The 18,621-nt window shown below is 35.3% G+C and overlaps 3 protein-coding genes across 4 annotated transcripts; all 3 read right to left on the minus strand.

Moving 5' to 3' along the window:
• Window positions 1-3,147: 3,147 nt before the first annotated feature.
• Window positions 3,148-7,406, minus strand: LOC113779692 (elongation factor G-2, chloroplastic). Of its 2 annotated transcripts, none has more exons than XM_027325378.1 (4): window positions 7,050-7,406; window positions 4,690-6,101; window positions 3,743-4,255; window positions 3,148-3,494 (listed from the first exon to the last, which is right to left on the minus strand). In XM_027325378.1, exons 1-4 carry the CDS (start codon window positions 7,324-7,326, stop codon window positions 3,324-3,326), a joined length of 2,373 nt encoding a protein of 790 aa, XP_027181179.1. In that variant the 5' UTR covers window positions 7,327-7,406; the 3' UTR covers window positions 3,148-3,323. The 2 variants fall into 2 exon arrangements, with proteins under 2 accessions (XP_027181179.1, XP_027181178.1); XM_027325377.1 differs by having other exon boundaries at window positions 4,690-6,104.
• Window positions 7,407-11,387: 3,981 nt separating this feature from the next.
• On the minus strand, window positions 11,388-12,251 carry LOC113781577 (pectinesterase inhibitor 9-like). The gene has a single exon (XM_027327532.1). It carries the CDS (start codon window positions 12,154-12,156, stop codon window positions 11,539-11,541), a length of 618 nt encoding a protein of 205 aa, XP_027183333.1. The 5' UTR covers window positions 12,157-12,251; the 3' UTR covers window positions 11,388-11,538.
• Window positions 12,252-14,699: 2,448 nt separating this feature from the next.
• On the minus strand, window positions 14,700-17,917 carry LOC113779697. Its single transcript, XM_027325382.1, has 8 exons — window positions 17,758-17,917; window positions 17,506-17,652; window positions 17,283-17,380; window positions 16,498-16,570; window positions 16,363-16,423; window positions 16,186-16,271; window positions 16,008-16,097; window positions 14,700-15,256 (listed from the first exon to the last, which is right to left on the minus strand). The coding sequence occupies exons 1-8, from the start codon at window positions 17,878-17,880 to the stop codon at window positions 15,194-15,196; spliced, it is 741 nt and encodes a 246-aa protein (XP_027181183.1). The 5' UTR covers window positions 17,881-17,917; the 3' UTR covers window positions 14,700-15,193.
• Window positions 17,918-18,621: the final 704 nt, after the last annotated feature.

Raw genomic sequence — 18,621 nt, forward strand, 5'->3', positions numbered from 1 at the left:
ACGAACATCTGTCTCTATGGATGCGTGATATTTTGCTTCTTCCGAAGGGGTCGCTTGCAGGCAAGCCTGAGGTTCGGGGAATTTTTTTTTTTTTTGAAAAATCTTAGAAACCGCTTCTCAAGTTTTTCATAACTAGTCTAAACACCTGTGCTATGCACAGTAGATCATGTTTTTGAAAGAAATTATAATCGATGGAGGAATTTAAAAAGAGTAAGAAATCTACGTAATTGTTCATGTAATTGTTCATATAATTTAGGGCACATGAAAATATAATTAAAAAATGAGATATTGTAGCATAGTTCAATATATGATAAAAACATCTCCATTATTTATAAACTATCACATTGATGGAAGTTAAATCCTGAAAAAAAAGTAGAAATCTATATCATAAATTGAGCGACATAAGGGTTCAATTAAATGTAACTGAATATTTAATTTGATAAGTAAATGAAATACTTACAAATATTTTGCCTTCGATTTGATAATCTTTTATGAAGGTGGAAGCATTCTTCACACTAATCAACTCTGAGTACGAATGCCAATATTGGGGGTTTAATTAATTCTGTTGAATTTTGTGGAATTCGTACTGTAAATAAAAATGCACGATTTTTGCATGAATTAATGTGTTAGTCGAACAATATACCATCATTTTCCTAACAATTAAGAGCATAAGGAATTTAGAATTATCATTTGTTTTTGAAGTTTGTAAATAATATTGTATAAAAAAATATACGTATAAATAATTTATACCTTCCCTTTTAAATCTCTACGATAAGAAGCATCATCACGAAATATAAATTGTGCATGTCTGTCTTGAAGAGCGAGGTATAGGTTACTACTAAAATCTCTAACTTGTATCTTAACATTGTATCTATCAAGAAGAAATTGTGATATACAATAAAAAAATGTAATTAGAATTAAAGATATATGAAAATAATTACCTAACAATAGTGTCGACTATGTCATTACAATGGATACAAACTATTTTTAAAAAATGAGATTCACATGGTTGTCCACAATTTTTGCATAACTTATGGAACATATTGTCTATGTTAATACTCTGAATATAAGCAAGTATCCGAAAATATTTAACCTAAAACCATTCAAAAATTGTATAGATTACAATTATTAATTCAAAATAATATGTAGATAATTGTTCATTAATTAATTAATTGAGAGAATTTTTATTATAGGTGTGACTGCAAATATTTCCTCCTTTGCAAATTGGCGAGTTTGAAATTTAGGCATCAGTGAAATATTTGTAAGCGGGCATGTTCCATGATGAAATTAAGTAGAGAGTTAAGATCGATCAGAAGCAAGTTGAAAGAGATCGATACCAGAAGGAAATTGAAAGAGATGGTAAATTGTGATTTTTGATAAAATTATGTTGTTATCTCTTATTATTGGGTTGGAGGAGTTTTAATCGAAGTGGAATTGCTAATTGGAAGAGTATTAATTGAAGGTGTGTGAAGGGATGAGTGTTTGTTGGAGTTGAATCCTTATTTTATGGAGACGTGGTAGTATGTTTCAAACGTGGGCATTATGTATTTTATGAAATAAATTAATTGTAAAATGCTAGAAAAATGAGATTGAGGGTGGGAAGGTGTGTGGAGACTTGTTGCTAAAAATCTCTTCTCAAATTTATATAGATATAGATATCATTGCTCTCTTGAGATTTTTAAAATATCAAATGTGTTAAATGGATAACATTATCTTTGCACTCTTAATAACTATTTAATTCAAAAAATCAAAACAGAAAGAGAATTTTCAAATAAAAGAATATACATAGAAAAATGATCAAATTGTTATTCAATAATTATTCATATTTTTCTATATTGAGGGGAAATTTTAAATAAAAAATATAGATAGAAAAATTATGTAATTGCTACTCAATATTGATTCATATTTCTCCATTCGAAGGATATAGATAAATTAAATCTAGATAAAATTAACCACTTACAAGAATTTTGTCAAGTAATTAATATTTTTAAAAAATTAATAGAACAATTATAAGGAAGTTAAAGTATTCTTTTAGTGAATATATTTTAATATATTATGTACCAAAATCACGGGTCAGTATAGTGGTCAGAGGAGGGGTTTAGAGTCTTTTTTATTATCAAATTTACGTATCTACGAATATTTTCTTTGTGTTAAAATGGCATTCATTATACTATATAATACCTTAATAGTTGTTATATATCTATAAAATTATTCGTTATAACATTTATAGTCGCTCATATTTTCTTTTCTTTTTTTTACTTTTTAATCCCATTTTATTTTTTATCGTTGTTGTAATCATTATAAGTTGGATAATATAAGGATAGTGTGAGAACAAAAATTTTATCTATCTTGCATTTCCTTCTAAAGGACTAAACAATGCCAATTTGAAGGGAGGTACGTGAGATTTTTAAAATAAAAATTAAAAGATTTTAAAAAATTAAGAAATGCTAAGTGATATTTTGAAAAACGTTAGAGGAGTTTTCTAAAATTATCTTTTTCTTTTTTAAAAAAAAAAAACTATTCCAGCAGTAAGTACTAGTAATTTTTATTCCATAAATTCATTTATAATTGGAACCTGTCGAAGCTCGCCACTATGTCATCTCCTTCACCACAATACCAGTCAATCATTATCCGTTTACGAGCAAACAACCTAGAAGGACCTCGAGCTGATACGTTGTACACTTTCATTGCTCCAACTATTATTTTTAACCCTTTTTGTCAATTTCAACTATTATTTCTAATGAAATCTACCTTAAAACAATAATATAATTTGATCATCTTTAATCATGTTTAATCATCGCCGTACAATTACACTAACTATTGATCAACGATTTTTTATAGTAGCTGACTAATGGACAATCACTACTATTTTAGTGTTGTCAAATTTAGATGAAATCACATTTTTAAACTCCGTTTTTCATGTAAATTACAAATCTGGACCTAAATTTCTATGAATCTCGCTAGTTATGAGTAGAATATGCCTTGTGTATTGTGGATGGTACAGTTTTTGTTGAATAGTTTGAAGGCTAACCAGATTAATTTACCCTCGGTTTACATCTACGGCCAAAAGTTTTATTTCTGTGCACGTCAGGTGTAATATGGGCAGTAAAACCTCAGTAAAACGCCCCAAAAATTCATGTCAGGTCGCGGCCGAAAGCTTGAAACGCTTGGAATTATGAGCTACACCAGCTTGTGGCTTTTCTACCAAAACTCGTGTTCAAAATTTCAAATATCAACACTTTCAGTACAAAAAGAATCGACTATTTCAAGTAGTGTATTTGGCATTGCTCTGCATCTACAGCTAAGTAATGCAAACCAGCTGATTAAGCAGCCACAGCTTCCTCCTTGACTTGAGAGAGTTGATTTTGGATGTGTTGAGGAACCACGTCAAATTTGGCTAATTGCATGGTGTAGGAAGCACGACCTTTTGTCATCCCTCTCAGGGTACTGACGTATTGGAACATCTCTGCTAATGGAACTAAGGCATCAACAACCTGCATTGACAAAAACCATGATCCAATCAAAATTGGAATCCAAGCAGAAATAATTACCATATTTACTTAATCATGTCACCGAGGTCTCTAATTCGTCGGTAACAGATTGAATATCTCGTGACATAGCCCTGACACTTTACCTCTTCTTCTTCTTTTTTTCAATAAAGTATGGAAGTTGGTGTAAATAATGCAAACCAAAATCAAATGGTGACTTGATATAACCACAATAAGGTATCCTACAAACCTACCTTAAGGCCACCAGGTTTGTCACCAAATGTGTTGATCTGGCCTCTTCTTGAGTTCAGATCACCAATCACATCTCCTAAATGTTCTTCAGGGGTGACAACTTCAACCTTCATTATCGGTTCCAGCATCCTTGGAGCAGCTTTCCTCATCCCCTGCCTAAACGCTCCTCTAGCAGCCAGTTGGAAGGCCAGAACGCTTGAATCAACATCATGGTAAGAACCATCCACCAACACAGCACGGACATCGACCACAGGGTACCCCGCCAGCACACCATTGCTCATGCACTCTTCTAAACCTTTCATCACACCTGGAATATATTCTTTTGGCACAGCTCCTCCCTTGATCTCACTCTTGAACTCATATCCACCACCAGGCTCCATGGGCTCAAACCTTACTGTGATGTCAGCAAACTGCCCTGCCCCACCAGATTGTTTCTTGTGGACATACTTTGTTTCGGTGACTTTTGAAATGCTTTCCCTGTAGTTTACTTGTGGTGCACCAACATTAGCTGCCACCTGCAAGCAATCAAAGCAGAATCAGTACTGGTGAATTGTCAATTATCCTTTGCTTCAAAGAAATGAGTGCAGTTTACAGCGCAAGGACTCAATAACCATACACACATATCGTATAAAACACAAAACATTGACAAGCCTCCAACAATGGTGAATATTTTCTTCCCCAATTATTTAGCTCATTTCATTCCTGGTTAGGCAATGAAAGTTTAAATCTAAAGCTGGTTTTAGGTCTTACAGGAAAGCATCTTTAAAAAAGGAAGGGTACAAAGAAAGACAAAAATTAAGATTGCTGCTGGTTTGGCATTTTATTATATCATTTCTGTTCATAAACGTGGATGCCAGGATTAAGGAACTATAATTCGCTGAAACAATTTAAGTTTGAAGAAAAACGAAAACTATTGAAGCACGAAGGGCAAAAGATTGCATTATCGAACCTTAAATTCTCTTTTGAGCCGATCAACAATAATCTCAAGATGCAATTCTCCCATTCCTTCAATAACTGTTTGATTTGTCTCTTCATCCCTTGAGAAGTGGAAAGATGGATCTTCTTGAGCAAGCTTGATCAATCCATTGGCCATTTTATCAACATCAGCTTTGGTCTTGGGTTCAATTGCCACCTTAATGACAGGATCAGGGAAATCCATTCTTTCAAGAACTACAGGACTATCAGGATCACATAACGTTTCTCCAGTAATTGTATCCTTCAAACCAGCAAGAGCAACAATATCACCAGTTAAGACTGCCTTCACGTCTTCTCTACTGTTAGCATGCATTTCCAGGAGTCTACCAATTCTCTCTTTCTTACCTTTGTTTGCATTGAGTACATAGGATCCTGCTTCAAGCTTCCCTGAATAGACCCTAACGAATGTTAGGGATCCCACGAAAGTATCACTCATTATCTTGAAAGCCAATCCAGCAAAAGGCTCACCGTCATCAGCAGACCTTTCAATAGTCACTTCTGGGTTCTCAGGGTCAGTACCCTTCATTGCTGGCACGTCAAGAGGAGAAGGCAAATAATTCACAACTGCATCAAGAAGAGGTTGGACTCCCTTATTCTTAAAAGCCGACCCACATAAAACTGGAACAAAACTGCCAGAGATAGTTCCTTTCCTAATTAGTTTCTTGATTGTCTCCTCATCAGGCTCGACTCCTTCCAGGTACTTCTCCATAGCACCATCATCCATCTCAACGACAGCCTCAATCATCTGCGCCCTGTAATCATCAGCTATCTCTTTTAGGTCAGCTGGAATGTCTTCATAGCTAAATTTTGCACCTATTTCTTCCCCAGACCAAATGACTGCTTTCATCTTGACAAGATCAACTATTCCTCGGAAATTATCCTCTGCACCAACTGGAATTTGAATCACAAGTGGCTTTGCACCCAAGTTTGTTACTATCATGTCTCTTGTTCGAAAGAAATTTGCTCCAAGACGATCCATTTTGTTAACAAAGCATATCCTGGGGACCCCATATCTGTCAGCTTGTCTCCAAACAGTTTCAGACTGAGGTTCCACTCCTGCAACACTGTCAAACAAGCAGATTGCACCATCCAATACCCTAAGCGCACGCTCCACTTCAAGAGTAAAGTCAACATGCCCTGGAGTATCAATAATGTTAATCCGATGCTTGTCCCAAACTGCAGTAGTGGCAGCAGATGTAATGGTGATTCCTCTCTCCTGTTCTTGTTCCATCCAATCCATTGTAGCTGTTCCCTCGTGCACCTCACCAATTTTGTAGTTTCTACCAGTATAATACAGAATCCTTTCTGTTGTAGTGGTCTTTCCTGCATCTATATGAGCCATAATTCCTATATTACGGTAGTCCTCCAAAGGAACTGTTCTCTTCCCTGCTGCAGATGATTCAAACCAGAAAAGATATTTGGTTAGCTAGGTGGCAATACTATTTGACCATATAACACTGTTTGAACATTGTAATCTATAGTTACTCAGAATAGTATGAATAGCATATAACTGCCTCGCTTCAAACTTATTATTATTTTTTATATATATAAAAGGAGAAGCATAGAAGTCCCTGTGTTGTTTTACTCCATTGAAGCATAAAAGCATTTCCGCAAAAATGAGTATGTTGCAAGCAAAAGACATAACAATCAACTTGTTCAAATACTTCATATTTCAACAACAAAGAGAATTGTACATTCATGCATGTCCCAGAACCAGGAAACAATAATGAAAATTTTCTTTCTCATCTCCCCTCCACCCCAATCATATTATCACAGCTCATAACTTCATGGGCTCGAGCTCACAGATAATCAACAGTAACTGAATTGCAAGCTAAAGAGAATCATTAAAACATGGAACCCCACTGTAAACTTCCCACCTCATAATATCTTGAAAAGCTAAGCAATTAATCAAACATAAAGAAGAAACAGATTCTTTCAATTAGATAATTCGAAATTGAACCATTTTCAGTCGAATGCCAAAAAAAGACAGTAAAGATAACAACTTTATCCAATTTCTTCAACAGAAACCAAAAGGGTACCCCAAAATCACAGCAAAACACACAGAGGCAAGAAGAAGCTATTCATCAAACACAAGAACAAAAGGAACCATTTAATCAGATAACTGAAAACCAAGAACTAAGAAGCACTTTCACTCAAACTAGCAAATGACAATAAATATAACGACTTTATCCAATTTCCTCGGTCAACAGCCCAAAGGGTATTCAGAAATCACCCCAAAAATCCAAATTCATCAAATATGCATCCCAACAACATAATAATCATAATTCTACAGCACATATCTATAAGACCAGCGAGAGAGAGAGAGAGAGAGACCGTCAGCAGCCATGGCAAAGACTGTGAAGCTACTCCGTTGTCTCTGCTTTTGAGGCATAATTGAGAGCTTTGAAGTTGAGCTAAGCCGCAGGGTCCCAAAGAATTCAGATAGAGAAGAAGAAGTAAGAGAGCGGACTCTAGCACTGTTGGCACTAATACGACGGCGTAGATGCTTGGAAGGAACTGGCCTTCTTGATGAGCCATTGAAGTTACAGAGTGGAGAAGCAGCTGTTGATGATGATGCAGATGACATCTTTAGCAATGCTTCTGCTGCCATTTTTTTTTTCTCTCGCTCAAACACACACTACACTAGGCTAAGGTGTGTGCTTTATTTTCTGTTTTGTGTGCTTCTGGCGGTTGTTTATAAGGAGGGGTTTGTCTATAAGATTGAGTTGAGGCTGGGGATAACGAAATCGTATGAGATGGGGTGGAGGCTAGATGGGCCATTCTAATGCTTTTGTGGAGCAGTGGACCGGGGATGATTTTCTGTGGCCGATAACATAGGATTTATTTTCCTTTTCTTTTATGGTGCATTTGCACTTTTTTACTCGGATATGATTTTTGTTTTCTTTTAAAAAGGAACGTAAGAGTGAAAAATAGCTTGGTCCAACTAGTCACTACTTTCTTATGATCCGGTTAAATTGTATGTTATATGAATATTTGTTTAAAATTTTACTATAATTTAATGTAATTATTTTAAACACAATTTTGGCGTTTGTTAAGCACTCTATTTTTCCAATGGAAAACACCCGCCTTCCCTCCTCCTCTAGTCCTCTCCCTGCCATGCACCAACGCCAATCTCGCCAACCATCGTCGACACCAGTCTCTGCCACCTCCACCCCAAAACTTTTTCTACAACTTTTGGGTGTTTTAGAGAAGAAATTTTTGTGTCGATTTGGATCAACTTAGTTGATTTTTGACTAATCACATATTACCAATTAGACTTATAAAAATCCTACAAATTTACTTGAATTGTATTTAATGTAAAATCAGCGGGTTCCATAATCTTAATCTGGAGTATTTTGATTCGTCTAAAATCTAATTACTGAGTTTGTCAAGTAATTGGTGCCAACCAAGATAAATTTAGTAGCGTTACAGTAGGCAGTGTTTAAAATAAAATTTATTTAAGTTTTCTAAAACAAACCTTTAATTACAGTGTCTACATAGATTTGACTCTGCTCCATCCAACTTTGTCTCTCCATTTCCCTTGGTTGCTCCGGTTTGTCCATAAATGAAGAAGGAAGCTTTGTTAAAAATGAACAACAAAATAACCTCCCATAAATGCGATTCTGCGTCTTGCTTTTTTCTCTGTCATTTTCTCTCGTACATGTTTTTTTTTTTTTCCCTTCCTCTGATTTTAGCTATTATGCGTATGAAACAGGACGTCAAATATATTTAATATTATGAGATGGCAAAAACAAAATCCACCAATCGAGTGATGGTATTAAAGATGCCACGTCCCGCAAGAAGCCTATATCCTTTGAAGTCCACTTCTCACTGAAGGGTATTGACGTTGGTAATGGTGGCCCTCCTAAAAGCCCAACATACAATCTCAGCAAACTTGGAGAGTGCAGCCCTGCAGGCTGATGATGAACCACTTAGTAGGTCCACTCCTCTTGGTTTCATTTTCAGTTTCACATATTCATGGGCGAGTCTACACCAATCGATTTTCGTCTTTAGATGCGAATAAAAATTTTTTAAAAGAAAAAAAAAATCTCACAAGAAGACTAACTAGCCTAAATCATTCCCTGCTGCTAGTGAAAGCCACCAATGAAAACTGAAAAGATGCCTTCCACTTGATCTTGCAAATAAAGACTGAGACATACTTGCAATCATGTCTTTTTTTTTTTCGAAACGATAGGATATTTTCATTGCTTTAATGAGAAAGAGTACATATACGAGCAACGGCTCGAGAAAAGCTATACAAGAAGTGTTCTAAGAACACTGAGGAAACAGTCTTTCCTCATCAATAATAACGCCTAAAGCATCATCACTTAATTTTTTGCTAACTAACATATGTTCTACTTGCAACCATGTCATCACTAACATTATCTCCATTTGTGTACCATCTTCTTCCTTCTTTTTTTTTTTCAATCCGAGATTGAAACGATTGTCAGTATAACCGTCTTGAAACGGTTTCGCAAATTTCATTAAAATGTAAATACATTTATTTAAAAATAAATTAGTTTAAATATAAACTAATTCATTTTATTTAGACCTCAGATATATCGTTAAAATTGGTATATATATTATTGTAATTTGAAAGTGTAATATTTTTTCTCCTCTTGACCAAAAGACTCTTGACTGTTCATGACGGATGCTGTTGTAGCCGTCCTGCCCCGAATTTAGTAATCGTCTAGCTGAGCTGCCTGTACTATACCAATTACCAACGTGTCTACTTTGTCGTGTGCTTCCAATATCCCTGTCGCGTAGTTCCCTTACTGGCTGTCAGAGTTGTAAGTAGACCGGCCCACAAACCCTAAGTCCACGTGGCCTCATCGAGGACCTTTTGATCACTTGCTTCCGGACTCCAACCCCCACCATTCCGTAGTGGCAATCGGGCTTCACGTGGTCAGTGGTAATTTGTGGGGTATATCCATTTAAGTAGTATTTTCCTTATTTATATGTTACTTACTTTCATTTTATACCTACTACATAGATTCCCACCCTCTGTCTTTTTATTTTTAAATGTAAAAAAGAAATTGAGTAGGTTCGATCCCAATTATCGTTATGAACCAGGACTTATCCTCGGAAGCATAGATCATTTGCAGGAGTTTCTGTAGATCATTCATTAATACAGTACTCACCTTAATAATATAATTAAAATAAACAACTTTTTATAAGAAAATGATTCATTTATGTTGATCGAATCAACTTGTATTGGTCACAACTCACAAACACGAACATTTAATACTCATGTTTACTTTGCCATTAGCTTGCATCTAAATTTGGTTTAATTAGACCAAAATTTTGTACGACCAACCAAGTAAATCGATTCTCTAGCGTATGGAGTCACATCATACAGCTAGCACGAAAAGCGTCGTTAGCACAGCAACTGTCATATTCTAATAGCATTTTTATATCGTATACATTAAATCATTATAGTATATTTTTCTATAAAAAAAATTCAGAAAATAGCAATGCAAACGAGCTATACATTTATTGAACAAATGGTCAAGTAACTTAATGATAGGAGTATTACAGAATTGTTTGCTAACTACATCAACAAAAAAAAAAAAGAGAGGGGAGATTTCGCATGGAGAATACTAAACCAATTTGCATAAGGCCTGCAATTTGGAGAATGCGAAGCAGAGAAAACACAAACCTTTTTTTTTTTTTTGGTAAGAAGAGAAAACACAAACTATTGGGGAGCAATGAAAGTTGACATTTTCTATGATAGCCACCAGAGAATACAATTTGCACCCTCTTAGTTAATTAGTTTGCAAAAACATAAAAATGGTTGGGAATCAATACGACCAAATTCTGCCCATAAAAGAAGTACTCCAAAGCGTCTCCATCTTTTTTTACTTCCCAAAGCAAGTCCAAAATGTCTCCTGAAGCTGAAAGGATTTTAATAAAGCAACTTAGGTTGAAAACGAGACTCCCGGTTCAAATTATCTTCAGCATTTCCCGCAGTCTGAGGCGAAAACTTTTGATTCCATTTTCCAATGCCTCCACCTAAATAGTACTCCGTATTTATTTAGATATAACTGTATACGTGTGTATCCAAGTGCAGGTGAAGAGAAACGTCTCAGATACTACTGCAATTGGAAACTACACATAAAACAGTGAAAGCGTGCACATTAATTTGCTCTTTAGAGTATTATCCAAGTGATTAATGAGGGTTGCCACGGATTAAGACGGAACTTAAGTAGTAGGACAAAACTCTTGAAACACGGGACAACCTTACCTTAAAGATCCCCTACAATTTACTACTAATTTAAGTTTTAAGCAACTTCTCAACACTCACCTCCTAGATTTACTCCTAGCTTTGCACGGAATGATGCCAAAACGCTAATACAAGTTGATAAAGGATCCACCACTTCCTGACAAAAAAAGTCATGTATTTAAATTTTGCTGCCGTTGACGTGAGAGTTTTGTGAGTGATTAATCTATAAGTAACTTGTAAGGAATTAATAATCCTGGAAGCATATCTTGACTTGTAACAGCGACCTGAACAGAAATCAACAAATGATTGGAGTAAAAAATAAAAGTTGTCTTTGCCGCAAAAGTTGTCTACTGTATCTATATGATTGGAAAGAATCACCTTAAAATTATATAGGGCTGGGTGGAAAATTAACGGAACTGTACTGAACTACTTGCCAAAATCATTACAAGGAGCAAAAATTGCATGTCACCGGCTTATTGTTCTTAGCTGAAAATGAACTGATTTTGACTGCTTTTGTCGAGTCAAAAGCTCTTACAACAACATAGTACAATTTCAAGAAAACATTAAGGATAGCACACGTACAGTAGTATATTACAACATTCAAGGTGCATTCGAGGTGGGACCGGACCGATGTCCTGTTGCTGCAAAGCGATTAATCAAGGCAAGAGCATTACTAGTAACTTGAGCAACATAAACAACTCTTCTTGTAATAGGAACCTTCACTTTTCCACTCATGTAAGACCCAGAAAACCCATCAAGACAAGTACTGTCATCAGTTAAAGCTGCACTAACCCAAGTCTGCACATTACTCATGTGCCACCTGAAATCCCGACTGGTTACCTGATTATTCAACCGGGCGAGTTCTTGCATAGATTGGCTGAGCTGATCAAAACTATCAACCATGTTGTCTTTGCAGTCTTTAAGAGCCTGAGATTCTCTGGGCTTCAATCCTGTGGAATTGGAGAACTTGGCAACAAACAGTTTTGTGGATTGAGCTTTGCTTAAGGCGACTGTTAAGGCAGCTCGAACTAACTGTCTTTCACTTTGTTGGATGGTATTGGAATAGGGTGCAAGCGATGTAACGCACAACGCATAAAATCTGGTGGTTTTGCAGGCTGCTTTGATGAAATCTGATGCAGAAACAGTAGGATCTGAAGTGGCTGGAGTGAAGTAGTGGAAAGACAAAAACAGTAGCAAGTAAAAGCCACAGTTGGCCATGCTAATTTTTCTTCTTGGAAGTTTTGGTTTATTGATTGGAGTTGGGCCTTTCTTTTTCTGAGCTAGGTGAAGCAACAAGTACAGCTAAGGAAGCACGTATATAGATCTCTTGAAGAACTGAAAAAGAAGGCTGGAAAAACAGAAAACATTTCAATGAGGTTAAGGGTTGTCACATGCCAATGCCGTCTTTACCTTGTCTTCTCTTTCCTTGCCTTTTTTTTTTTTCTTCTTCATTATTTTAAATGCTTATCTATGATACTAACTTGCAAGGCATTTAACTAGTCTATAATCTCACTGGTTCGGGTGAATCTCACAGGTAGTTAGGTAAAGATGTACTCTTTTTTTTTAAAAAAAAAAAAAAAAGAAAGGATAGAGATGTACTCAGCGACCAAAAATAAAATAAAATAAAGAAAATGGAGGTACACTGATTAGATTTATGTTTTTTTTTTTACTAGTTTATTGATGCCAGAGCTTTTCTTCTTACATGTCAACTTGGCAATAATATAGTAGTATGATTTATGACAAGGAAGTGATTGAGATTTGGTACCAAAAGCACTAAAAAGGAAGATTTGCTTTTATGTAAAGGTTCCTTTAGACAAATGTTCAGGCAGCTTGTTAACAGTCATCACTCATCATTCAGTTTGAGTTCAAAAGCATGTTTCATAATTCAATTTGAGTTCACTCATGATTTTTTCATCTTCAATTTGTCAAACTTTTTAGTTTTCTGAAGGGCAAAGTAATCAGCGATGGCAAATGGAAAGAAGAGTTGAATTTCAAGATGGAGAACAATGATTACAGCTACATACTGGAGTGCAACATAATTTTAATTTTTATTTGAAGGATTAATTTCACAAAATTAAAATAGAGTGAAAAAGTGAAAACGGGATGTAGATCAACCCAAGTTTCATGTTTTCCATGATCATTAGTATTATGTTAATTACCAAATGACAAATTCTTAAAATAAGATAGAGCAAGGTATAGATGCCGTCGTATGACTAAAAACGAAAAAATGGACAAGTTCTTCGCGGATGAACTTGGTGGCGTGCAAAAAAATTCTAGACGAGTCGATCACTTCAAATAGGTCAACCATAATTAATTGGTGAGCAAAAGTATTATCTTAGTTTTTTTCTTTTTCTTTTTTGATATTATCTTAGTTTGTTACCAAATAATAGGTTCTTGGGAATTAGTCATTTGGTGTCGTGCGTGCGAGGATGCTCATGAGGGAAAGATAAACAATATTAATCTCACTCCTCCGATTTCTCGAACTATTGTCTTTGGGTATGGAAAACAATCAAGAACGAGAAATGGAATGAAGAGGGTTAGAATTGAATATGATTTCATGATGTTGTAGAAAGAACCCTCTTTGCATACTACGGTGCAAATATTTTTTTACTATATATTATGATGGCCTAACTGCACAAACTTAAATTCAACCCAAAAAAAAAAAACTAAAAGGATGGCGACGGTTGTTCAGCAGGTAAGTGGCTCCAAGTTTTGGCAAAAACCCTTTTAATCTCAAAGTAATTTTGAGAATTTTCATTTAGAACAACCTTTTGCCCTTAGAGTTTTAGAAAAATTCAATTGTTTCATCCACCTAACTTTTGTTTGAGGGAAAATATTAAGTTCTTCAAATATTTTTGGACGGCTATTAAATTAGTTAATCTAAAAAATGCAACTCCTCACTAAATGCTTTAATATTAAGTACATATTATGTTCTTAAGATTTTGTATATTGTCGCTAAAGACATCTTTTTATAAACATATACAATGGACGTTTGTAACTAATTGGCTATTCCACTTATGAACTTTGAATTAGAACTTTACGATATTTTTTGTTGTCTATAATTTGGTATTGAAGTGTAGTGATTTTATCTTTTTCATTTTTTGCACAGAATGGTAAGAAAAAGAAGATAGAGACACTAATAATTATATAAATATGACATATATATTAACACATATCTTATGCCATTATGTGCGTATAGCTTCCCGATTATATTGTGGACTACTGCTTTGTTAAAATTGGTGTTTTGCATGGGCTTTGAGCATATAATGTCATATTAATTTCCAAATGATAAATTCATTGGGAATCATTAGGGTGTCATGCTTGCATAAATGTTCCTTGTAAAAAATTCTGATATGAGTTGATGACTTCCAACAAATCTGAGTTGAGGGACTAAAATTCTGATAAGAACTCTACTCTCTCTCTCTCTCTCTCCCGATTGGTTGCTGGTTCTGGATTGCTCTTGAATTGATCAAAACACTACGCAATGAAGATAATTGTTATGCTTCTTTGTCTCCTTTCACAAGATTTAGCCCGTCCCCTATGCCAAATGATTTTGAAGGTGTCTATTAGTAATCTTGATCAAGGTAAAAAAAAAAAAGAAAGAAAAAAGTTCTTGGTTGCTTGGGGTGCATGCCGCCTCAATGTCCAGGTAGCATAGCACCTTAAGTTTTATTCATGTAATCATGTCATGCCACTTCATCGTCCATTGAATCCTGATATTTTGCCAACAATTTTTTTACCATGCACAGAAAGAAAAAGGATTTTCCAAACAAAATATTGTTCCAGTATTTTAGTGACAAATCGAAGTTAATGTTTGAATCTCAGAACTGTTTGTAGCCAATGATGCAAAAACAGTAGTATATTTTTCATCCATATAACAGCTAAAAGTACGATAAAAATATAAAGTAAGTAAGAATTCCTGAATGGCAGCTCCATAGCCATAATAAGATTTGGTAAAAAGAAAAAAATCTAAGATCAGCCAATAAAGTTTCGAAATAAAAGCAATTGCTTCATGATTAAACCCACAAATAGTAGAACTTGAATGTACCAGATGCAATCCAAGTGGTAATCCTATCTATTATGTTTCATATCTAAACTTCAACAGTGATCTTAGCTTCTTAAGCATATTATTTGGTTAACTGGGTACAATTAACCATTCGAGTGTGCATTTTAGAAGCGTGGTAAATATCAGATATGATTGTGAGCATTTGACCAAAATGATAGGAAGAGTACTTGATGTTTGTCCAATCCGATGCTAAACAGTTATATACTTCAGCACAGCACCCCGAAGCTTTGACATATATTCTGCTGCTTCCTTCTGCATGTCAAGGGAAAATTTCCATCAGGTCAATAATCACCGTGAATTGCTCAATGTTCCACTGATGTACTGAAACCCAAAATTTCTTCCATAGCATCAAAGAGTTTGTCTAATTTCTCATAGAGTACAAGTAGGAATGCTTGTAAGTTTAGGGACCTTCAGTTGAACAATTCAATCCTATTTAGATGGGCAGCCATCTGAGGTACAGAGCCATATGAAATGAAACTGACATTGCCTAAATGATTGAAGTAATAAGAAAGAGCAAAGTGTCTTCTCTGAGAAATAGGTTATCTTAATAGTGTTAAAGGAATGGTTAGCCCTTCAATTAAGTACTTGAATGCCTTCAAGATGACGACGGGAATTACTCTTGTTATAATATTCTTCTTCTTCATTTTCACAAATCAATCCTCGAGGGATTCATATGGTAATATGGTGCGTAGTGAAATATTGAATCATTAAGAGACAAATGTTTCTTGGTTGAGCCGGGCCAAGCCAATAAACCATGAATGGTTTCTCTACATTATTCAACTAAATCAACCAGCAAGTATAGCTAACATGATGAACTCCTTCTAGACAATACTTCAAACATATGAATAAGGAAAGAACTACTAATGCGTATCAGCTTCAATCCTGGATACCACATAAAAGGATTCTCATTAAGATTTTCAAAAAATTAAAGTTGACAATAGGACAGAACAAAACAAATTGCAATATTTGTTAGCTGACAAATCATTTTTCTGATGTTTCATACCTGGTTAGCCCTGAATGCATTTGCAATATTCTCATCGAGAAGTGTCAGTAGGGATCTATTTAACTCATTCTTCTCAACCAACTCCAATAGCTGCAAGTTGAAGGTTGTAACTAGGTAGTACACAGTTAAAATATAAATTGTTCCATGAAGAGTTTCTGGTGAAAGAAAGAGAACATACAGTTGTCTTTACATCCTTTGATGTCAAAATCTTGGCCAAGCTGTTCTTTGCTGTTACAAGGTCTGCTTGCAATTTATCATAGGCTTCTGTAAAATGACAAGGATCAGAATTCTTGTGGCTTTCTAGAGAGGAAAAGCTGTAACAATTTAATCATAGTGAGTTTAGTGGATTTGTAACCTGTTCCTTCCTGAAGGGCTTTTAGCAGAGCTTCTAACTCAATTTGTCTATCCTCCATATCCTAGAAAGAACAATCACCAAATTATACCATGAAACAGACTCATCAATGTGCTGATGTATTGATTTTTGACAAACCTGAGTTTTTGATACAGCAAATCTCAACTTTCCCAATTCCAGCTGAATGTGTGAAAAGAACTCCTCATTCAATCTACAAAATCGTTCAGCATGTCACATAAATAAGGAACTCTTTTTTTTTTTTTTTTTTCTGGACACAATAGATCTATTCCTACTCTATACTATGGGGAGGAAGCTGACCCAACAGGATCAAGGGGGAGGGGGGGATTCGGGAGGACTGAACCACCACTGGTCCAGATGGGTGTCTATGCACCTGTTGGCGAAACATTCCAAGAAGCCTTGGATTTTAGAATGCAGGTCAAGGGATTGACACCCAAGTAGAGCCTTAAAACTCTTTTGGTGGCCAGCTACTCTAAGACTAGTTGGTTCACAGAAATAAGGAACTCACAAACCAATTTACTGATTGAACCAACTTGCATAGAGTAGCATCATAATGAAGCTATAAAGGGATGTAAAGAAATGCCAATTAATATTACTTAAACAAGATGCATGCATATTCTAAGTAGTCATGAGACCAGAAAGTAGAAAGATTTCCAAGTAAATTACGATTAGGTCCTTTTAGAGGAAAATTCTATTCTATGCTTCCCATATTTTGCATTTTACGCTGTTTGGCATCTAGGAGACTAGGAAAGTCACCAATTGCTACATACATCCTGATCAAGCTAACAAGCTTATGTGTAAGTATCGACAAATCTGTTCATAAAATCGGAAATGGGAGATCAAAATGTTAGGTACTCATATTCCCTGTGCATTTTCCTTTAAAATCACGAAAGCAAAGAACTCACCGAGGTCTCAACCTAGCAATCTCAAATTCCAGCTCTCGAGCTTCGGTATCAAGAAAATACTCGACGAGTTTTGCAACAATATCTGGTACAGCACGAGACTGAAAAAAAAGAAAAGAAAAAGAAATAAAGAAAGATGAAGCCATTTAAACACTATAAAATCCAATTGATCATATATATTCAATGCAGTCAACTACTAGTATAAGAATTCAAAGTACTAACTTACCTCGCGAACAGTGCGGCGACGCTCTTTTTCTTGGCGAACCTGGCGTTCAAAAGCATCTCGAGCATCGGCATCTTTATCCAGGCGCCTCTTGAACTCCAGTCTTGCGATGTGGCCTCCTTGCGCTGGTCCTAACACGCCTTCTGGGTCCTTTCTTTACAGTTTCCATCAAGAAAAACACGAAATTAACATGAATCAGACATAGTTCTTGGTCGATATATACAAGTATCTGTAATTAGAGATAGAGGGAGATACCCATCCTATGCAGCGAATTTGGGTTGAAAATTTTCTGGGTTTCGCCATATTTGTCTGTTGGAAGTGAGCTATGGAGGTGGCCGGGGCGGAGGAGGGAAGGCGGAGAAGGAGAGAGGGAGCCATAGTTATGAGTGGTTATAGCAGTTGTTGATAGGGAGCCGTATTTACTGTCCTCTTATCCATTTGAAATGCGCACCAAAATTTAGCAGACTCTAAACCGTTAATCTTCCAACTGAAGGACTGTTACCGGACTCTGTAACCAAACGCCCAAATACTGCTTTTTTCACATCTAACCTATATTTATTTCTTTAGTTTTTAGTTAATCTGACCTGTATTAAAATAAAAAAAAAATCTTACCTATATTTATTCCTCTAGTCTTTATTTTTTTTATAAGAAGATGAATGGGATTTAAGGAGCAAAAAAAATTAGGAGAAAATTGAATCCAAAACCTCCGATTCTTGGAATAACCTTAACAATTAGAGCAAGTGTTTCTCGACTATTTCTTTTAGTTTTTAGTTCGCAAGTAATACTTGGCCCTTCTATTAATCCATTTGGTTTATGCAACAACTACTACAAGTTGAACCCGTAATAATTGGAACATAGAATTTGGTTGCAATATAATTAGTTACAATTTTATTTTCGTGCGTTTAACTTGCAGAAAATAATAAAGTTTTTTATGCATTTTTTGTCCTACAAATTTTTAGGATTTTACGAGAAAATAGTGGGTTTGGGGCAGGTACGTTTAGGTTTAAGTGCGATTCGTACAATTATTGTTTTTTTTTTTCATGATTTGATGTAAATTTACATAACTTTATTATATTTCTTGACATATAGCAAAAGTTATGTAAGTGTAACAAATCATGA

The sequence above is a fragment of the Coffea eugenioides genome, chromosome 8 (genome assembly GCF_003713205.1).
Source record: "Coffea eugenioides isolate CCC68of chromosome 8, Ceug_1.0, whole genome shotgun sequence".
Taxonomy (NCBI): Eukaryota; Viridiplantae; Streptophyta; class Magnoliopsida; order Gentianales; family Rubiaceae; genus Coffea; species Coffea eugenioides.